Source organism: Helianthus annuus, chromosome 8 (genome assembly GCF_002127325.2).
Source record: "Helianthus annuus cultivar XRQ/B chromosome 8, HanXRQr2.0-SUNRISE, whole genome shotgun sequence".
NCBI lineage: Eukaryota > Viridiplantae > Streptophyta > Magnoliopsida > Asterales > Asteraceae > Helianthus > Helianthus annuus.
The window spans coordinates 61113638-61134746 of record NC_035440.2 but is presented as its reverse complement, the minus strand read 5'-3'; the positions used below and the strand labels follow the sequence as shown (position 1 = coordinate 61134746).

Here is a 21109-nt window from a genome sequence, read left to right as displayed (position 1 = left end):
TTTCGGACATTGATACGTTTAAACATTGATTGGGAGCGAGAGAATACAGATGGTATTTCAACTAAGAATCAGAACACGAGAAGAAATACTTAGATCGCAAAGAAAAATGAAACTAGAACACGAGCACTAATTTGTGCGCTAATGTTTGGTGGATAATGGAAAAGATAAGCTAACGAAAGCATCCTTAATGTAAATATGAGTTTCAGGCGAATTGAGAGCTATATAACAGTAGATCAATTCCTCAATGTCGTTCCAATCTTGAACTTTTGCGTATCGAATCATCTCTAATATAGATTTTCTTATATCCAGGAAGGGATGGGAAGAGTATTGGACTACACAATCACTATCTGCAAACACCCCATGAACATCCTCAGGCAAACTTGCTGAAAAGCTCACTCTTTCCCTTCTTTTCTTCATTGAATTCTTGCTGAGTTCTTTATGAGTCATTTTGATGAAGTTTTGGAGATAAGGTTAGGTGGGTAGAATGGACCCTTGTGGTTGCAATACATATAGCATGGATGCAAGGCAAGATATGCATGAATGGGAGCCTTCATGTGTAATTAATTCAGAGACCAACTATGATCATAAGGTATTGTTGATTTGTTGTAATAAATTTAAAATATCTCCAAACACGTATGAAAGTAATAACATTTACTTGGGGTGGTAATTTGAAAGTAATATCAACCCAATAGAAAAATAATCAGATTTTTATTTTTGGTTCAGAGGTTAAGGTGTTAAATGAGTTTCCTATTTACTATACATTACTAGGAACCTGTGCATTGCGGCGGGGCTGCACGGTGTTTAATTGTTGTGTTTGCTCAATCGTCTTGTTCAGGGCCGTCCCCGAGAATCGTTGAGATTTTTTTGGCCCTGGGCGAGTAGAAGATGACAGACCCTATAATATAAAGTCAATAACTCAATTATGAAAAGAAAAGATAATTATATTTGACTTTGTACATATTTATATACTAGAAAACATAATAATAAATGAACAAATAGGCCTCTAAAACATATTTATTTTATATATATATATATATATATATATATATATATATATATATATATATATATGGGAGGGTTATCTTGAGAACGCTAAATATTGCGAGAAACATGAGAACGAATAAAAAAAACCAATCAAAACCAATTTTTTTAATACAAACCTCATTGTAATTAAAATACAACATCAAAAAAAGAATTTATAAAATCAAATAATTCATTTCTCCTTTTAAAGTCACTTTTATTAGAATTTTTACACATGTGTAAATATAACAAATTTACACATGTGTAAATGGCAAACTTACACATGTGTAAATTTTTTTATTTACGAATTCACGTAAATTTAAACGTATAAATGAAATTTATAACATTGTATTCGAATAACAATGATAAGTGTAAAAATAAATTTTAAATTTGAATTGTTTTTGACAAAGTTCTCGTTGTTTTCTGATTCGTTCTCACGGTTCTCGCGATATTTAGCGTTCTCATTAAACCCTCCCCTATATATATATATATATATATATATATATATATATAGGGGAGGCTCAAATGAAAACCAGCCCCAATTACGAGAACCGTGAGAATTCCTATCATCTAATAGAATTTAAACACATCACCTATTTTTAAATTAAATCAAATCATCTCTCTCTCTCTCTCTCTCTCTCTCTCTCTCTCTCTCTCTCTCTCTCTCTCTCTCTCTCTCTCTCTCTCTCTCTCTCTCTCTCTCTCTCTCTCTCTCTCTCTCTCTCTCTCTCTTTTACATTAAAATATTACTTTTTTCTCATATTTATTTTTCTCTAATTTTTACATTTTACAAAAACAAATAAACATAAAAAAACATTTTCAAAAAATGACAGAAAGGGGTGGGGTCGGCATTTTCAATTTTTTTTTTCATGGGAGTTTATATTCAACATTTAAAAAAACGTTCACATTAGACAAAAACCATCCCACTAATCGAAATGGTTTTATACGGGGTGTAAAAAGAGTTTGGTGTAAAATCTATGTTTTGTGTAAAAATTACAAACAATGGTCTTAGGTTGTTTAATAACCTTATTAGTAGTAGTGTGAGATCAATGCATACAAGGTGTTTGATGAAACGCCTAAAAGAACTACTATTTTGAATATTTAACGAAAATTGTTAATTATAACCAATGATTGAAAGCTTGGGCAAGTTACATGCCATAGCTATAGATAAAACGTTCTAATTATAATGGGTTACACTTAATAGGTATCTCGGGTGAAGCTTCGGGAAGTCAAGCCGGAGCAAACGCACATTTAAAGGAGAAGCTTTAAAGGTATGTAGCTTCATGCTTCGTAGAATTCTCTTTATTTGAATTGTATTAACATATGATCGATTATTATAAATTAGTCATAAATGTCAGTTCGTACATATGCGATGTATTTCGTAAGAACGAACCGGAAGATCCATATAATAAACTAACGATAAGTTTGAATGTTCGAAAGTGATGGATTTCACTAAAACATTCAAACGAGACAAATTAAGGAAATTGGTAATAAGTTTGAATGTTCGAAGGTGATGGATTTCACTAAAACATTCAAATGGGTCAAAATAAGAAATTGGTATTAAGTTTGAATGATCGAAAGTGATGGATTTCACTAAGACTTTCAAACAGGTCAAATAATGAATCTATGAAAGTTTCGTTGTATAAAAATGATAGATTTCGTTAAGTTAACCAAACGCGTCAAAATGATAGAAAGATAAAGATTTGGTTGTGTAAAAGCGATGGATTTCGCTAAGTTAACCAAACGTGTCAAATGAAGTCTTAATGCATACCGGAATGGTTGCATAAGTAACGACTTCACTATAATGGCCGGATAATGGGTAGGATATCAAATATACGCGTAAACCAAGAATCGGGAACACGAACTAAAAGTCAAAGACTCGGATTGCGAGTTATGACAAAAAGATGCAGAATTACGCATATGGAAATTGTGCTAAATAAGCTTAACTATTTGTAGTTGAACGAGTCGAATGATTAAAAATATATTGGATAACGGATTCATAAATCCCCTGGATAGATCCCCGGATAATAGGAAACATTCATAGTTATGATGTTCATGTAAATACAAAGGTGATCAAAAGAATTTGTTTGATAAAAACACAAACGGTCAATAATTCACAAATAAATAATAATCCGAAGGCTTATAAGTTAAAAATATTGTTAATCCGGATGTTGGATTTCGAGGTCCATATGATAAAGGATCAAATTACGATCACGTAGGAAGAAACGGAAGGTTAAACGAATAAACGTAGCGAAAGTTATGGCCGTTTTTGCATAAAGGGCAAAACAGGAAGACAAATATGCAGAACTAACCGTAACCTACCGCTTGGGGCCGTAGGCTATGGTATGGACCTTCTGTCCGGAACATATATATGGACCGTAAGCTACGGTGTGCAGACCGTAGCTTACGGCGGCCTTTTGTTCAAAAATTTTGTTTTGTTTTACAAGGTTATTTATGTTATTAAGTTACCTTTAAACCTTATATTACTAACATTTAAGAACTTTAAATGTTGTTAGGTCTCTTATATGCGAACAATGGATGAATCAAGCTTCAATAAGAACCGAACACACTAGAAGTCAAAGCTTCCACGCTTGTTTTAGATCTTTTGTTAATATAAACTTATATAAATGTTTTAAAACATACTTTTGAATAGTTCTAAAGTCTGAAATAACTATGAATCATGTTTGGCATTTTGAAATTTGCATCTTTGTATGTAAAATGCAGTCTTTTATAAACATGATATGTATTACTTGATATGGGCCTTACAGCGTGGCCTTCTCCGGTAGTGCATACTGCTTCACCTGTTGTACCCTAGGAGACAGACACGTTTTTTAAGTAGTGGCTGAATCTGTTTTAAGGGACCCAAGTTGAACTTGAATCCTCAGCCTCTACCGTTAACATCAGTTTGTTTATTCTTGCAGCCAATGAGACTACAAGAAGATCTTATTGAAGAACAAAGTTGAAGACTCTACCTTTTAAACATTTTGGTTTGAATCATTTCACTTATATGCGATGTTTATGTTGTATTTCGGTATTTGCTACTACTTATTTTCCCATGTTAATAACAAGAATATCGTTATTATTTATTTTTATATAAAAGTGACCTATCTCCTACATATACATCTTGATCAAAACATTGCCAGGTGCCAATTGGTAAAGTTTGGATGATATGGTATTTCTATAACATGTCTTTATGATGTCTGTTATAATTCTATTATTGATTTGGTAGCTTTATGGGGTCAGAACCAAACCACCATTATTGATTTAGTTAACCATAGAATCTATACGTTTGGACTCCATATACCTTTAGCCAAAGTTAAGCATATGATATATAGTTAAGTATGATTTCTTAATACCTAAACAAAGGAATAATACATTATTATTTAATACTAACCTCTTATTCCAATTCTCAGGCCCCACACTAATCTCACACAACCATTCCAAATAACATCATTAAAAAGAATATTCTATGTGTCACAAGAAAGTAAAATGAAATTATTTGATGGTTGTTATAGATTGTGTCTGATTGAAAAGTTTTACAGTCAGATTAACACATATCATGTGTTAGAAACTTACAAAGATAATTTATAGAGCGCGTGCTGGCTCAAACGCGTTGATGATATTTAAACTGGAATCAATTTCTTATTTTCTAGTTTATCTCATATGGACATAACATAATGATTTAAGATTCACCTAAAGTGTCATTAGTTGTGTCATTAAATGGTTTTGAAAAGGTTTAGAGCTAGATTATATATATATTTTTCAACGGTAAATAATACTTTTATTTCACACCAAATTTTACATCAAAAACATATTCAAATGGTTAGTAAGAAACTAGCCAGCCACCTAAAAATTCCTCACCAAAATTACATATAATTAAAACATAAAAACAGTTATTTCCTAACCAACTTCAAATTTTAACCATTTATTCCACTCCAGGTTTGATTTTTTTCCCCTGCATTTGATCCATGAGAAGGATGTTATATGCATCTCTCTAAATATTGTCTCTAAATTCACCTTTTTTTCTGCTGAAAATGAGTTCGTTTCTCACCTTCCAAATGGTCCAACACAGCGGCGGATTCAGGCTGGTTCACCGGGTTCCCGGGAACCCAGTCGATTTGGAAAAAAACGTTTTTTTTTAGTGTAAACCTTGTATGATTTAGAAAAAAACATTTTTTTGTAGTGTAAACCTTGTATGATTTGAAAAAAGGAATCCAGTGAAAAAACTGGCTGGATCCGCCACTGGTCCAACATGTAATTATTTGTGTGATTAAAAGGTTTTGAAAAGGTTTAGAGTTAGATTATATGATGGGTATGAAGTTAGAAAGATAATTTGTATGGAGAGGAAACCTAAGGGACCCATGCTGACTCATATCCACATGATGTAGATTGTTTCTATATATGGTACTTGATCTAAAGCCTTTTTAATCGAAATAAAGTTTTCTTACTCTCATAGACTAAGTTACAGAATTTGTTGTGTAGATCCATATGCAATTCCATGTGTATTATAATCATCCCCACGTAACAAAGTTAAAATGCTGCAATCCCAAGTGGGAAACCTCATCTATCACCTCTATTTGGTGTCTAGATTCAATCAAGTTGGTCACATCAACTAAAAAAAAGAGAGAAAAAAGATGATAGGTTAGGTAACCACAAATTATAATTTATAAACCCAAAAAGAATTATTGAATAATATGGCATGTGATACCAAGTTTCGAGCTAGCAAATCTTTACACGTAATCATTATTCCTTTTCGTATCCTCCCAAAATTAAAGTTATTTGCTTTTGCTCGATTACTATATTCATTCATCAACCGTCCGTTTTCACAATGTTGTGGTCGTTCTTCGAGTAGTTTCTGATCATACCAACCATTGCATGATACATTGTTCAAAAGATCATTGTTTTAAAAGGGAGAAAAATGCCCGGATAGTCCCTGTGGTTTTGCCTTTTTTCACCTATAGTCCCCAACTTTCTAAAACTACCTGAATAGTCCCCAAGTTTTCAATTTTCGTTCCCGGATAGTCCCTGTGCCTAACATCAGTTAGTTTTCTCAGTTAAGAGGGCGTGAAATGACAAAAATACCCTTTCTTTAAAAAGGCCAAACCACAGGGACTATTTGGGCATCTTCTTCATTAAACTAAATCATTATTTCACTTTCCGGCCACTCTTTTTTTCCGACTCACCCTCACCCCCACTGCCACCATCACCCTTCACCGGAAAAACGAAGAATTGCATAGATCATGTTCAATTAAGGCTCCAACATAAAATATATTAATTTCATGAACTCAAAATTTTGGAAAATAAATACATTACAGTGGAGCGAATCATAGAAAATGGTGAAGAAAGTAGAGCTTTTAAATCCAAAAACCCATTCATCCATCTTCATATATCTCCTAAAATTCTCTCAATCAACTGCAAATTCCTCACAATATCAATCACAAACTCCAAAACCCAAATCAATCATGGAAGATTGTACCTAAATCAATCGTGGAGGCGGTAGTCGTAGGCGGTGGAGGGTGGAGGCGGTGGTGGCTGTAGGCGGTGCAGCAACCAGAGGCAACGGCGCCGGCACCTAAGATCCGGTAACCGGGAATTCAGTGTGGGGGTGTTAGCACGTGATCCGGTAACGAGAACCTTATGTTTATTTACTTTTTTTCTCTTTTCCTTCTTGCCAGTTACTTGTTACCGGCCGGAACGGTTAAGCCGGTGGCTTATCGTTCGATTTTCAGGACTCTAGCGAGAATAATTCTAGATGGGCACGTAGTCACATTTCAAAGAAAATCCGGTCAAATTGGTACTAATTTGACGGTGGTTGTGGTGGTTCCGACGAAAGTGATGACTGCGGGTGGTGCCGGAGAGAGGGTGGATGATGGCGGTGAAGGCTGAGGTGGGGTGGTCGGTGGCCAGAGAGAGGGTGTTGGTGGTGGTTTCATTGTTGCAGGCAAAGAGAAGAGGGAAAGGGGAAGGGGGTTGGGGTGGGGTAGGAAAAAGGTGGGGTATTTTAGTAATTTCACACCTACTTAACACCAAAAACTAACCCCCATCCGTTTCAGGGACTATCCGGGAACAAAAATTGAAAACTTGGGGACTATTCAGGTAGTTTTAGAAAGTTGGGGACTATAGGTGAAAAAAGGCGAAACCACAGGGACTATCCGGGCATTTTTCTCTTTTAAAAGGTGTTTGACAAGATGGATGGGTCACCCAGGTTGATAATGGATGTAAAAACCGGCCACATGGGATTGGGTTGATCGTAAATCCGTCTTGTTCCATTTTAATATATAAATATTTAATTAATGGGTTACTAGTTACTTTTTTAATCTGAATCTTGAAATAAAACTATTTGTAAGCTGATATGTGTATAAAAGATAGACCTTGTGCATTTCAAATTTACTTTGCTAGGTTTCTTTTTCTAAAATGTTAGGTTTTAATATTTTTAAAGAAAAAAATTACAAATATTAGGTTTTAACAATTTTAAGAAAAATTACAAATATTAGGTTTTAACAATTTTTAAAGAAAAATTATAAAATACATTTACAATTTATTAGTATATAAGTTCAAAATGGTATCAGTAAGTTGGTTTTAGGTACAATACATAAGAGCATTCACAGTAGCATCTCCATATTTATGTGGTTGGTTTCTCTGTAGTGTATGGAGTGGTTTTGAATGGAGAAGAGAAAATATTACTGAATATTAGTAAATTTCGTAAAAAGCTGTTCACATTCTATATTTTTTTTAATATTTTTTTGAAAATGAAAGACTAAGAAAAGGAAATGACTAAAATAAAAAAATATTAATTAATTGATAAAGAGAGAAAATAAATCGTGATTTTAGTGTAATTACATAGATAGAGATGAAGATGCTACTACGAATGCTCTAAATAATAGAAGGAAAGCGACTCTTCAGGAACCTTAACTGTTACATCTATGTTTTTTTTTAAATGGAAACGGTTACTACTACTCCATTACATGAATAATTTTAAATTATCCATTCTTATCTAAGATTGAACCTGAAATCTCTCTTTTAAGGAGCATATGCCTCTACCAAGTGGGCTACTCTCAAATTAAGATTTTACCACCTTCTAGAAAAGAATGATAATTTACTAAGATTCAATAAATATACAACATTAGAACCAATCTAACATCCAATATATAAATAAATTATCAATAAAACGGTGAAAATATAATTTTGCTCATATAGTACATGTCATGCATGTATCCAATTTTGCTCATATATCATCAATTTGTTCATGTTAATACATTCATAAATGCATCTTGTGTGCGACCAATATTCGCACATCTCCTTCCGCTCGCGTATCATTATAACCTTTTTCCGTTTATTGATAAACCATTTATTGAGTAGGTAATACATAACATAATTTGTGTATATCATCATATGTAGTATAAATTAATTTTTGTTTTAGATTTTATTGCACCACATTCGACATTTGGCTAAATGGTTAATCATGATCAAAATAATGTTAGATATATTTTATTAATAATACATATAATTAGGGGACCAGGACCTGAATTATGTGATAAAAGATATATAATTAATAATACATATATCGCATTTCTAGCATGTGATGTAAAGGACTATAAGAATGCCACATTCAAGAAAGTTACACAAGAGGCACATACCTCCTATTGCACCCAATGAAGGTATATGTTGGCTGGCTTTATCTTCGGTATTCCAAAAACATAATTCGTTGAAGATCAGGAGAATAGGTGAAATGCGTAAAGGAACTTTACCTTGGCATGGACCCTCATGGGGGGTGATACACGAAATGCCATGCACCATTAATACTTTATAATTAATTACCAACTAAAATTATTTGCTGATAATACACGGGTAAAAAGATGTATTTAGGAACATATCATTCTATATGTATACTTCTATAGTATATTATAATATACGAGGGAGAGACAATTTAAGATACCTAAAAAAAACAATTTTTTTTTTTCGTTTTAATTACCCAAAAAATAAGAATTTTTTTTCTTTTAATTTACAAATACACCCCTAAAATAAGGGTAAAGTAGTCTTTTAAACATTAATTATATTTTACTCCCCCCCCTTTGTTATTACATTTAAATTCTTAAGTTTTAACATAATTATAGGTAATTAGTTAAAATTTTCTCCCTTCACAAAAAACTTATTATTCTTTTACGTATTATTGTCATAACTTATAAACTATAATGTTTTAAAAAAATCCAAAAGTACCGTAATGGCCAACTCATTTTTGTGAACGTTTGGATAGTTATTTGCTTTTGCTTGATTACTCTATTCATTCATCAACCGTCGGTTTTCACAATGTTGTGGTCGTTCTTCGAGTAGGTTCATACCAATCATTCCATGATAAATTGTTCAAAAGATCATTGTTTTAAAAGGTGATCGACAAGATAGATGGATGGGTCACCCTAGTTGATAATGGGATGTAGAAACCGGCCACATGGGATTGGGTTGATCGTATATGTGTCTTGTTCCATTTTTAATACATAAATATTTTATGGGTTACTGATTTTACTTTTTTAATCTGAATCTTTAAATAAAACTATTTGTAAGCTGATACGTGTATAAAAGATAGACCTTGTGCCTTTCAAATTTCCTATGCTGGTTTTCTTTTTCTAAAATGTTAGGTTTTAATATTTTTCAAGATAAATTACAAAATAAATTTAAGATTTATTAGTATATAAGTTCAAAATGGTAGCAGTAAGTTGTTTTTAAGAAACAAAAGCCAAGTTCTCTATAATATTGTATGGAGTGGTTTTGAGTCGAGAAGAAAAAATATTACTGTTATTCAATAAATTTGGTAAGACAATATTCACACTTTATATATTTTTTTTAATAATTTTAAAACCTGGGAACTCTCTTTTAATAGCATATGCCTTTACCAAATGGGCTATCATCGGGTTAAAAGTTTTCCAACTTCTAGAAAAGAAACATAATTTACTAATTAAGATTCAATAAATAGAGTAAACTGCTATTTTGGTCCCTGAGGTTTGGTCACTTTTGTCATTTTAGTCCAAAACTTAAACCTTTTGCATCTGGTTCCCTGTGGTTTCAGTTTTATTGCCATTTTGGTCCAAAAATGAAATCAGGTCATATTTGTCTTATAAAATCCTACAATTTTGTCATTTTCCTTAGGGACAAATCAGGTCATATTTGTCTTATAAAATATGGTATTATTTATAAAAAAGAAATGATCATTTTACCCCTGCGGAAAAGAACAAAATAGCAAGATTTTATAAGACAAATATGACCTGATTTCATTTTTGGACCAAAATGGCAATAAAACTGAAACCACAGGGAACCAGATGCAAAAGGTTTGAGTTTTGAACTAAAATGGTAAAAGTGACCAAACCTCAGGGACCAAAATGGCAGTTTACTCCAATAAATATAATACAACATAGAACCTATCTAACATCCATTATATAAACAATTTATCTATAAACTGTGAAATTTGATTTTATACCTCTATAGTAACGAGACAAAATTATCTCTAAAGTACATGTCGTGTATCCAATTTTGCTCATATATCATCAATTTGTTCACGCTAATAGATTCATAAATGCGTCTTGTTTGTAACCAGTAGTCGCAAATCACCTTTCGCTCGCGTATCACTATAACCATTGTCTGTTTATTTATAATTCGTGTATATCAACATCTCTAGTATAAATTACCCCCTGACAATTTGCAAAATTAGTCTGTCTCACTAAATTACTGTTCAAGTTTAACTTTATTCATTGGGACAAATGTACATTACAGATACAAAACTTAATTTTCTTTTTGCTGTCAAGAAGTGGGTACTGGGTACCAACTTAACAAAAAAAAGTACACAAATACATTTTAAATTTTTAACTGTCCCAAGTCCCAACCCTTTTCCTGTTTTAAAATTCTACTTTATTAACCTAACATTTTATAACTAAATTCAATATCATAACATGTAACATAAAATAATAATAGATCTAATACTCATACTTAAATATGTTAAACTATAATGTTGTCAAATTTTTTTTAAATGAGCAATGTTTGACATATTATAAAGTTAATAACTAATTACAAATTTAAATTTTAAGTTATTCATTATATATATATATATATATATATATATATATATATATATATATATAGGACAAAGATCCGTTAGGAACCACCCCTTATTGCGAGAACCGCGAGAACCAGTGTGAACACAAACAGTAATTCCTAAAAAAAATCTAAAAAACACCCAAAAATTTTTTTTTTTTAATTTTTTACTATTTTTTTTGAAAAAATCGCTATATTTTGTTAATAAAAAAAATAAAAAAAAAATTCAAAAAAAAAAAAAAAATTTCGAGTAACAGTTATCCATGCACATGTGCATATGTGTCGTTTCTTTGTCAAATTCCGTAATTCATTACAAATAATAGTCAATTGCACTTTCATTTACACTACTACGTGTAATACATTATCTTTTACATTACCAATGTTAGAAATGTACATGTGCATCTATATGTATCAACAGGAAATAAGGTGTTTTGGTACACTACTTTCTCTTTCATCTATCATTCCATCCATAATACACAAGCATGCACATGTGCATTTCTGTCATTTTCTTTGACAAATTCCGTAATTCATTACATATATTAGACAATTGCACTTTCATTTACACTACCATATGTAATACACTACTTTTTACATTACCAATATTAGAAATGCACATGTGCATTATATGTATCAACATGAAATAAGGTGTTTTGGTACACCACTTTGAATACACTTTCCCTTTCATCTATCATACCATCCATAACACACTACCATTACCTCCTACCATCCATAATACAATACCATTACCTCCTACCATCCATAATACAATACCATTAACAATATTTTCACTTTATTACATGTATGTAAACACCATTTATACCATCCAATCAACATATTACATAAAAAATTGACAACTATAACCAAACCATCAACCACTAGATATAACTAACCAAAAAACATGTATATGGGTCTACTTCTCCATTCAAAATCACAAACTTTTTGTATCAAAACACGTTATATCATGGTTATACCTAATTATGCACATGTGCATTTTGAATATTGGTAATGTAAAAAGTAGTGTATTACTAATGGTATTGTAAATTAAAGTGCAATTGTCTATTCCTGATAATGTATTACCGAATTTGTTGAAGTAATGATACATATGCACATGTGCATGGATAACTGTTACTCGAAAAAAAGTTTTTTTTTTTTTTTTTTTTTTTTTTTTTTTATGGAACGAAATATAGCGATTTTTTGTTAAAAAATATTAAAAAAAAATAAAAAAAATTTTTTGAGTGCTTTTTTGATTTTTTTAGATTTTATTTTGTGTTCACATTGGTTCTCGCGGTTCTCGCAATAAGGGTGGTTCTCGCATGAACCTTACCCTATATATATATATATATATATATATATATATAGGGGATCGCTAGAATGAAAACCAACTCTAGTTGTAAAAACCATGAGAACCACTTTATGGCCCTTAGATCAACTAGATGGATGGATGTGATTAAAAGTAGTTAATATTAATATTAAAAGTTTTTTGTCTTATTATGTCATTAATATTATAATCCAAAAGGGTATTTAAGTAAAATAACTCTATTTTGTCTTTTTATATATATTAATTTTAACTTACCTTTTTTATCCTATTCATTAATTACATTTTATTATTTTTATTTTTTAAACATAATTTTTTTATTAAAAACATTTTTAAATTCAGATTTTTTTTAAAAGATTTTTATACTTTTTACAATTTAAGTTTTACGTTAAACTTTTTACGTTTTTTTGACGCGCCGTTTTTAACGCCGTTTTTTAACGCGCCGTCTTTTTACGCGCCGTTTTTCAAGCGTAACGCGCCGTTTTAACGCTGTTTTTAAAGCCGTTTTTTACGTGCCATTTTTCACGTGCCATTTTTCACGCGCCGTTATTACGCGCCTTTTTTTAAGGCGTCGTTTTTTTAACACGCCGTTTCTAACGCGCCGTTTTTAACGCGCCGTTTTTTAACGCGCCCTTTTTTAACGCACCGTTATCAATCGGCGTTTTTAACGCGCCGTTTTTAACGCCGTTTTTTAACGCGCCGTTTTTAACGCACCGATTTTTTAACGCGCCGTTTTTTAACGCCGTTTTTTAATTAACGCGCCGTTTTTTACGCGCCGTTTTTCAAGCGCAGTTTTTCACGCGCCGTTTTTTACGCCCCGTTTTTACGCGCCGTTTTCTAAAGGCGTCGTTTTTCTCAATCGACGTTTTTTTAACGCGCCGTTTTTTAACGCCGTTTTTTACGCGCCGTTTTTTTAAGACGTCGTTTTTCTCAGTCGGCGTTTTTTTAACGCGCGGTTTTTTACACGTTTTTTACGCGCTGTTTTTCCGAAGTTTTTTAACGCGCCGTTTTTTTCAAGCGTCGTTTTTTTAAACGCGCCGTTTTTCCACGTTTCTTAACGCGCCAATTTTTTTACACGCCGTTTTAACGCGCCGTTTTTCCGAAGTTTTTTAATGCGCCGTTTTTTACGCACCATTTTATACAGCGCCGTTTTTTACGTCCCGTTTTTACATGCCGTATTCACGCCTCTTATTTACGCGCCGTTTTATCAACCGGTTTTTAAGAGCCATTTTTGCGCCCCGTTGTCACGCGTCGTTTTTTGCGCCCCCTTTCTTACACATGCGTTTTTAAACTTTTTTTACGGTTTTTAATTTTTTTTTACGAAAACTTTTTTGACGTTTTACGCTTTACAATTTTCAAAACACAATGTTTTACGTTTTACATAATAAGGTTTTACGTTTTACAATTTACATAAAAAAGTTTATGTTTTACAATTGACATAAAAAAGTTTTACATTTTACACATAAGTTTACGTTTTACGTTTAACGTTGTACGTTCTACAGGTTACATAATTTTTTTTTACGTTTTACGTTAAAAAGTTTTTACATAAAATTTTTCGTTTTACGTTTTACGTTTTATGTTAAAAAGTTTACGTTTTATGTTTTACGTTAAAAAGTTTACGTTTTACGTTTTAAGTTAAAAAGTTTTTACATAAAAGTTTACGTTTTACGTAAAAAACATTTACTTAAAAGTTTACGTTTTACGTAAAAATTTTATAGTTTTACGTTATAATTTTTAAGTTTTACGTTTTAAGTTTACGTATAACGGATTTTTCGAAAATCGGGCAAAGTTTTCTCTGTTTTTGGACAATCCCGACAACTAAGTGTCGATTTAGTTTTTTAAAATACAACAATAAACCAACCACAATTATCAATATATATAGTTTTCGTCGAAATGTAAAAACGTAACAAATTTCTAATCCAGTCGGTTCGAGCTCGGGTCGCGTATAACTAAAAATCTATAACTATATAAACAAGATTTTCGCATTGTTTAAATTGTTACCGGGTCTGGTTTTGACCATGGTTGACTGCTGTTGACCGGCAGTTTGACCATTGACTTTTGTTGACTGGCTTTGACCAGTTGACTGACTTTGACGTTCGTTGACCGAGCCTTTGACTGTCGTTGACTGAGTTGACCCGACATCGAACCGAGTTGACCGGGTTTGACTAGTTGACCCAAATTGTCACGAACCACAATCTGACCTTTCGAACCACACCCGAACCGTGGCTGGCCAGCTTTGACCGAGACCCAAAACCGAGCCGAAAACCTGACAAAATCTGAAGTGAACCCGAACCAAAACTCAAACCACATCAGAATCTGCGCACGAAATCTAAGCCGAACTTGAACCAAACACACTCACCTCTACTGCAGTCGTCGCCGGTGCAGCTCCGGCGCCGGTCGGCTGCCGTCGTCACCATCAACATCGGAGTCTGACCTTACCGGAGATCTTGTCGAAACAGCACCACCACCGTCGCATGTCTTCATTGCCGCTACCGTGAGCGGCGGCGCCGCTCCTAGAAAAAACACAAAATCAACTTAGAAATCACATCATTCATGATTTATCTAGTTTTGATGATTAAATGAAAATGTATATGTACATTATGTTACAGACAACACGATGATCAAACAGAAGGACCCGATCTAAGAACTCTTTCCAACTTTTCAGCTCTAGCGTAATCACTTTCCGTGAGCGGGCCAGCTGGGAACGGAGAGACCTCGACAACCAAATGCGGTGTCGGGAGCTCATCAAATAATGCTCTCACGTTGTTGCAACATACGCTTTCTCCATGAGCGCTCTCGCGTCTCTGAAGTGATCGTCGTCTGAAAGTAAGGAGGCTACGACTTTTAGAAGTCGACGCCCCTGGGTTTTCGATTGGACTCTGTAGTTTCGTCAAAGTGTACCCTTTGTCGTCGGGTGCCATTTGCTAACTAGTGTTCTTTTATCTGCTGCTTCTTTCTCTACCAGTAAGGACAACAAGAATTAACTTCCTATATAATTCTATTAGATTGAAAATTTCATCCAAACACGATAAATCTATCATTATAAACCTATTATTAGATTACATTTTCTTTGTAATGATAATTATTAAATATATCATTATAAACATCTGATTAATAAAACAAACCTGGGTTCTGCTTGAACTTTTCAAACCACTTGTAGAAACCCAAATCATCACCATCAGTCTCAAGCTCTACAAAACAAAATCATCAACAAATTATCAATATATATATATATATATATATATATCACACATAATAAACACCTTTTAGTTCACAAAACATGTGCCTCAAACAATGTCATTAATTCCTAATCTACTTATGAAAAAAAACCATTAATTTTCTACAAAATGGATATTTCATCAACAAAAAAGTTACGATTTTTACTGGCAAAAAGGTAATTCTTGAAATCTTGAATACAATGATGCATTACACTTCTACAAAATCAACAATAAATCAAGACCAAATAAGTAATACATCAAAACCCATGTTTATATGTTTGATTGTATTAACTATAAACCATCACTAAAAAAAACACCTGACGTGGATGAAACTGAGAGTGGATTAGAAGGGGATCCAGCCATTCCTCTCGTTCCTCCGCCGCTCCTCCTCCGCCGTCCTTTCTCTCTCTACTCTCGAACCGTCTCTCTCTCTCCTCATTCCTCTCGTTCCTGTTCTCTCTCTCTACTGATTCTTGTCAACTAACCGTCGCTCACCATCATCATCTTCTCCGGCCGTCGCCGGAAAACCCCCTTGATCGCCGTCGTCCACCTACCTCCGCCGTCTCTCTCTGTCTCTCCTCGTCGAGCCTCAGCCGCCACCATTGCCGGAGAAGGAGGGGGTACAAGGGGGAGGGGGATTTCAAGAGAGAGAAATGAGAGATGTGGTTGGAGTGAATGATAAAATTCTAACAGACATTTGACAGAGGAGAGAGGAGAAAGGAGATGGATAAGACATTTTGAGTAAATTACTAAAATAACCTTTAGAATTTAAAATAATAGTGTATAGGTGGCATGATCTGATTGGTAGAGAGTGGTTCTCGCGGTTCTTACAACTGGGGATGGTTTTCATTTTGGCGGCTCCCTATATATATATATATATATATATATATATAATATTTGTATTTTTAAATTATTTTTTATAACTAATAACTAATTACATGGATGATTCATATAGTTTACATAAATTTATGCTATGCATGGGACCATCTTAATCTTAGTTAGTTATATATAGACTCTCTCTCCTAATAATGTTTATAAAATAAAAGAAAATTCATTTTTACTATTAATCATAATCATAATCATAGTTTATTTGTTTTCGGTTTAACGGTACAAGCTTTCGGAGTTTTAGAATTTCCTTTTTGTATCGGTCTACATTTTACGAGTTAATACGATGTAACGCGTATGAGTGGTTGAATGCTTTTAAGTCTACTTTTTGTTCGGATTAACGGTTCCACCGCAACGTGCGGGGTTCTAAATACTCGTTAATTTTTATTTTAGATTTTATTGCACGACATTCAACATTAGGCTAAATGGTTAATCCTATACATTCATTGCATTGGAAGGATATATCCTATATGAGTTACCTTTTGCTAACTTGATGATGTGAAGATGGTGAAGTTTGAGGTAAACACATACTCTCATTAACATCATGCAACTCGTGCAGTTGGTACAGCTAACTGTAAGTCAAACTTTAAATCATTAGTAAGGGTCAACCGTTAACTACCATCCTACTATATCTCCAACAACATGAATTTGTGAAGTACTAGCTAGTGTACTAATCCGAATTGTACATTTTTAACCAATCTACTAACAAATTTTATAGACGTTGAGATATCTGAAATATGAACAACATTCCTAAAACATTAATGTGACAAAGTTCTATTTCTCCAACACTAGGCGCGATTTACCACTTACAAGTACAAAGCTCCACTAACGGGGTGATGCAGTGGCGAAGCTTGAGATTTCCGACCCGGGGGTCGAAAACGTATATACCCAAAAATGTCTATAAAACTAGGGGGTCGAAAACGTGTGTACCTAAAAATTTCTATACGAAAACTACATACTCCCCACTACTCAGCGAAAAGTTCGGTTGCGCCCCTGGGGTGATGGTTCTTAAAACCAGACTCGTCATCATGCTCATGAGTACTTAATCGATACATGACAAACCAACTATAAACATCATTTGCCTTATATACTGCTTCGTAGACTTCCGGATTTATCGTAGAAGAGGATTCCATCTTTAACAAACCTCCCAACATGCATCAGTGAAGTCTCTTTATATAGGATATTGAGCTAAGCATTGGCTTTAAATGGGAGATTGTGAACACATTCACACATTTAATCATGCCAAATGAACATTGTCATCATTCATCATCATCATCATACTCAGTAAATCCCACCCATAGCAAGCTAAGGTAGGGTCTGAGGAGGGTAGATGTAAACAACCTTACCTGTACCCCATAGGAAAGAGAGGCTGCTTCCAAGGAGACCCCCGGCTCGATTGTAGTTTTGTATCAAGCCTTAGACCTAAGACACATAACATTCAAACAATCGGGACAGAGCCTGATTGGCGCATGTACCCCCTGTCTTTCGGCTATCAACGTCACCACATGATGCATGATTAACCATCCGTCGTTTTTAACGTTATTTTCACGGAATTAGTAAAATAACGTTAAAGTTAATACCATTTCACTTTTGCCCCCCGTGCGCCCATACATATCTACAATATATGTGTACACCGCAAGCGAGACATGGAACATTGTCATCATTGCCATACACGGTTAGAAGGGTGATACATGAAATGCCATGCACCGTTAATACTTTATAATTAATTACCACCAAAAAAAATATTTGCTAAAAACACACGAGTGAAGGTAATACTACAGATGTATTTAGGAACATATTAATATGCACAATAATGTATTTAGGAACATATTAATTAAAAGTGGAGTATATCAGAACACGTGAATTTCTTTTTTTCTTTGAGCATTATTCAGTTAGTTTCCAATAAGTTAATCCACCCTGTCACCCTGATTCCTTGGAATTCCCTCTTGTTAAGTTTTGTAACCATAGGTCCCAATTCAAAAGTATTATTATATTTTCTTTTTATTTATAAATGGGAGTTAGTGGCTATGCATGTGCTCTGCCATTTCAATGTTTTGCCTTTATAGGATAATAACTCACCGTCCATCCTTAAGATTCTCAATATTATTTCTTATTTATACTTCTCTACTATTCTATATCTCTCTCATTCCATTCCATTCCATTCTTTCTCTCTTGTGAAGTCAGCTCTAGTTTTCTATCAACAACAATACAATGGGTGAAGAACAGAAAGTTGTGAGTTATTAATATGAATTCTCCTCTTGTTTTAGTGAATTATATGATAGGTTATGTGCGTTTGTTTTAGTTGTTCTAAATTCGTCATTTTTTTGCTACTTTTAACAGGAAGAACCAAAAGTAGAAGAAGTGAAACCAGAGGAAAAGAAAGAAGAAAATGGGGAAGAGAAACCTCCTGCTGAAGAGAAAAAAGATGAAGAACCTAAACCACCTCCTCCCTTTGTGTTGTACATTGATTTGCATTGCGTTGGTTGTGCCAAAAAGATTGAAAGATCCCTTCTAAGAATCCCAGGTATATACTCTTTTAGTATATAAATACATACACGCATGCATGCATACAAACAAACACAGACACATATATATATACACACTGGCGAAGCTTGAGATTTCTGATCAAGGGGTCGAAAACGTATATACCCAAAAATTTCTATAAAACCAGGAGTCGGAAACGTATATACCAAAAAATTTCTATACGAAAACTACATATTCTCCACTTCTGAGCGAAAAATTCGGGGGGTCAGCCGCCCCCTCCCGCCCCAACTATGTTGCGCCCTTGTATATATATATAGCTAGTAAAATCTCACTAATAGCGAAACAATCTTCGGAGAAAGGGATAAGTGTAAACCTTTCCTCTATCCCAGAAAATCTAGACGCTACTTTGCTCGCAAGCATATATATATATAGTTTAATGTATGTGTACGTTTGTAGGGGTTGTGGGGATGGACATAGATATGGAGAAGAACCAAGTGACCATAAAAGGAGTGGTGGAACCACAGGCAGTTTGCGACAAAATAGCTAGGAAGACAAAGAGAACTGCCAAAGTATTGTCACCTCTTCCCACTGCTGAAGGTGAACCCATTCCCCAAATCGTCACCTCCGAGGTTCCCGAATCGATTAGAGTCGAGTTAAACGTCAATATGCACTGTGAAGCCTGTGCTCTACAACTCAAACGCAAGATCCTTCGAATGAAAGGTACCTAACTATTCACCTCAGTTTTTCGGCCAAAGAGATTACAACCATATGATATTTACACAAATATATATATATATATAATTTGTAGGGGTGAGAACAGTGGAGACAGAAGTGAGTTCAAGTAAGGTAATGGTGACAGGGAGCATGGACGGTGACAAGCTAGTGGAATATGTGTATAGACGCACCAAAAAGCAAGCCAAGATCGTACCACAGCCTGAGCCTGAGCCAGCACCGGCACCCGAACCGGCTGAGAAGCCAAAAGAAGAAGAAAAACCGGAAGAGAAACCCGCAGAAGAAGCAAAACCTGAAGAGAAACCGGCCGAAGAAGAGAAGAAAGAAGGCGGTGACGGTGGTGGTGATGCTAAGGAGGAAGAGAAGAAAGAGAAAGGAGAAAAGATGGAGGTTATTGACATGCAAAGGATGATGTATTACCATCAATATCCACCGTTGTATGTGATGGAAAGAATTCCACCACCGCAACTATTTTCCGACGAGAACCCAAATGCATGCACAATCTGTTGAATTATAATATATAAATATTGTTGATAATTCAGTCACAAATATTTTTGAATGTGACATGAATACTACATTGTTAATTATTTTATTAATATAAGTAATTACCAATTGTTTCCTTTTTATTTTGTGTACGAGATGGTTAAATTTTCATTTCGGAGTAATTGTAGATATAAGGGTATAAGGAGTGGTTAAACACTTTAAAGTGGTAAACCAAAAAACCGACCAATGAGAGCGCGCCATGTCAATTAGGCAAAAGTTTTTAAACTTTGGTGAAAAATGTTGGCAATGGTTTAAACATTTGGTGAAGTGGTAAACTTTTTAAATAAAAAAAAAGAAAAAAAAATGTGATTGGTTGAGATTGGAATGGACCCCACCCCACACCCCTCTCTCTCTCCTCTTCTTCCCTTTGCCGCAGCGGTGTTGGCTCACCGATTTCTCACCAATTTCGTCAAACATGGAAGTGGCAAATGGGTTGGCATTGGTTTGCCACCCATTGCCGCATCGGTGAAATGTGATTGCCGCCCCCCACTCCTTATCCCCTAAATTTGATTAAATAATGTAATAGATTAACTCGATTTAAGAGTTAAGACCATCGAAAGCTAAATCTTTGATTTTTATGCAACCCAAAAAATTGTTGAGACTAGTAATTAATTATTCCAAGAGTCAAGAAATTATTATTTGAATAAACGGCCGTCAGTGAAGTATTTTATTTTTATGGCCAAATTCATTAGGGATCGATGATTGTTTAACAAAGATTTCAATGTAAATATCAAACGTTATTTGAGGAATGATCAAGACTAACCCAACAATCACTCTCTTAATCTTGATCATGTTGTAGAAGATTCTTGACAACCAATAGTTCCTTTGTCAG

The 21109-nt window shown here is 34.0% G+C and overlaps 1 protein-coding gene and 1 long non-coding RNA gene across 2 annotated transcripts; one reads left to right on the top strand and one right to left on the bottom strand.

Moving 5' to 3' along the window:
* Positions 1-14267: 14267 nt before the first annotated feature.
* LOC110871168 lies at positions 14268-16019 on the bottom strand. The gene is made up of 3 exons (XR_002553528.2): positions 15951-16019; positions 15541-15606; positions 14268-15373 (listed from the first exon to the last, which is right to left on the bottom strand). It is a non-coding gene; the product is annotated as an uncharacterized LOC110871168 (long non-coding RNA).
* Positions 16020-18604: 2585 nt separating this feature from the next.
* On the top strand, positions 18605-20360 carry LOC110872989 (heavy metal-associated isoprenylated plant protein 9). Its single transcript, XM_022121887.2, has 4 exons — positions 18605-18750; positions 18859-19042; positions 19459-19722; positions 19811-20360. The coding sequence occupies exons 1-4, from the start codon at positions 18730-18732 to the stop codon at positions 20242-20244; spliced, it is 903 nt and encodes a 300-aa protein (XP_021977579.1). The 5' UTR covers positions 18605-18729; the 3' UTR covers positions 20245-20360.
* The last annotated feature ends 749 nt before the right edge of the window (positions 20361-21109 follow it).

What these genes read in the sequence shown, in the direction of transcription:
- LOC110872989 (XM_022121887.2), top strand. Translation starts at nt 18,730, where the DNA reads ATGGGTGAAGAACAGAAAGTT. An exon ending in TGGGTGAAGAACAGAAAGTT is followed by an intron (nt 18,751 to 18,858) that starts GTGAGTTATTAA and finishes TACTTTTAACAG; the next exon opens with GAAGAACCAAAAGTAGAAGA. An exon ending in CAAGATCCTTCGAATGAAAG is followed by an intron (nt 19,723 to 19,810) that starts GTACCTAACTAT and finishes TATAATTTGTAG; the next exon opens with GGGTGAGAACAGTGGAGACA.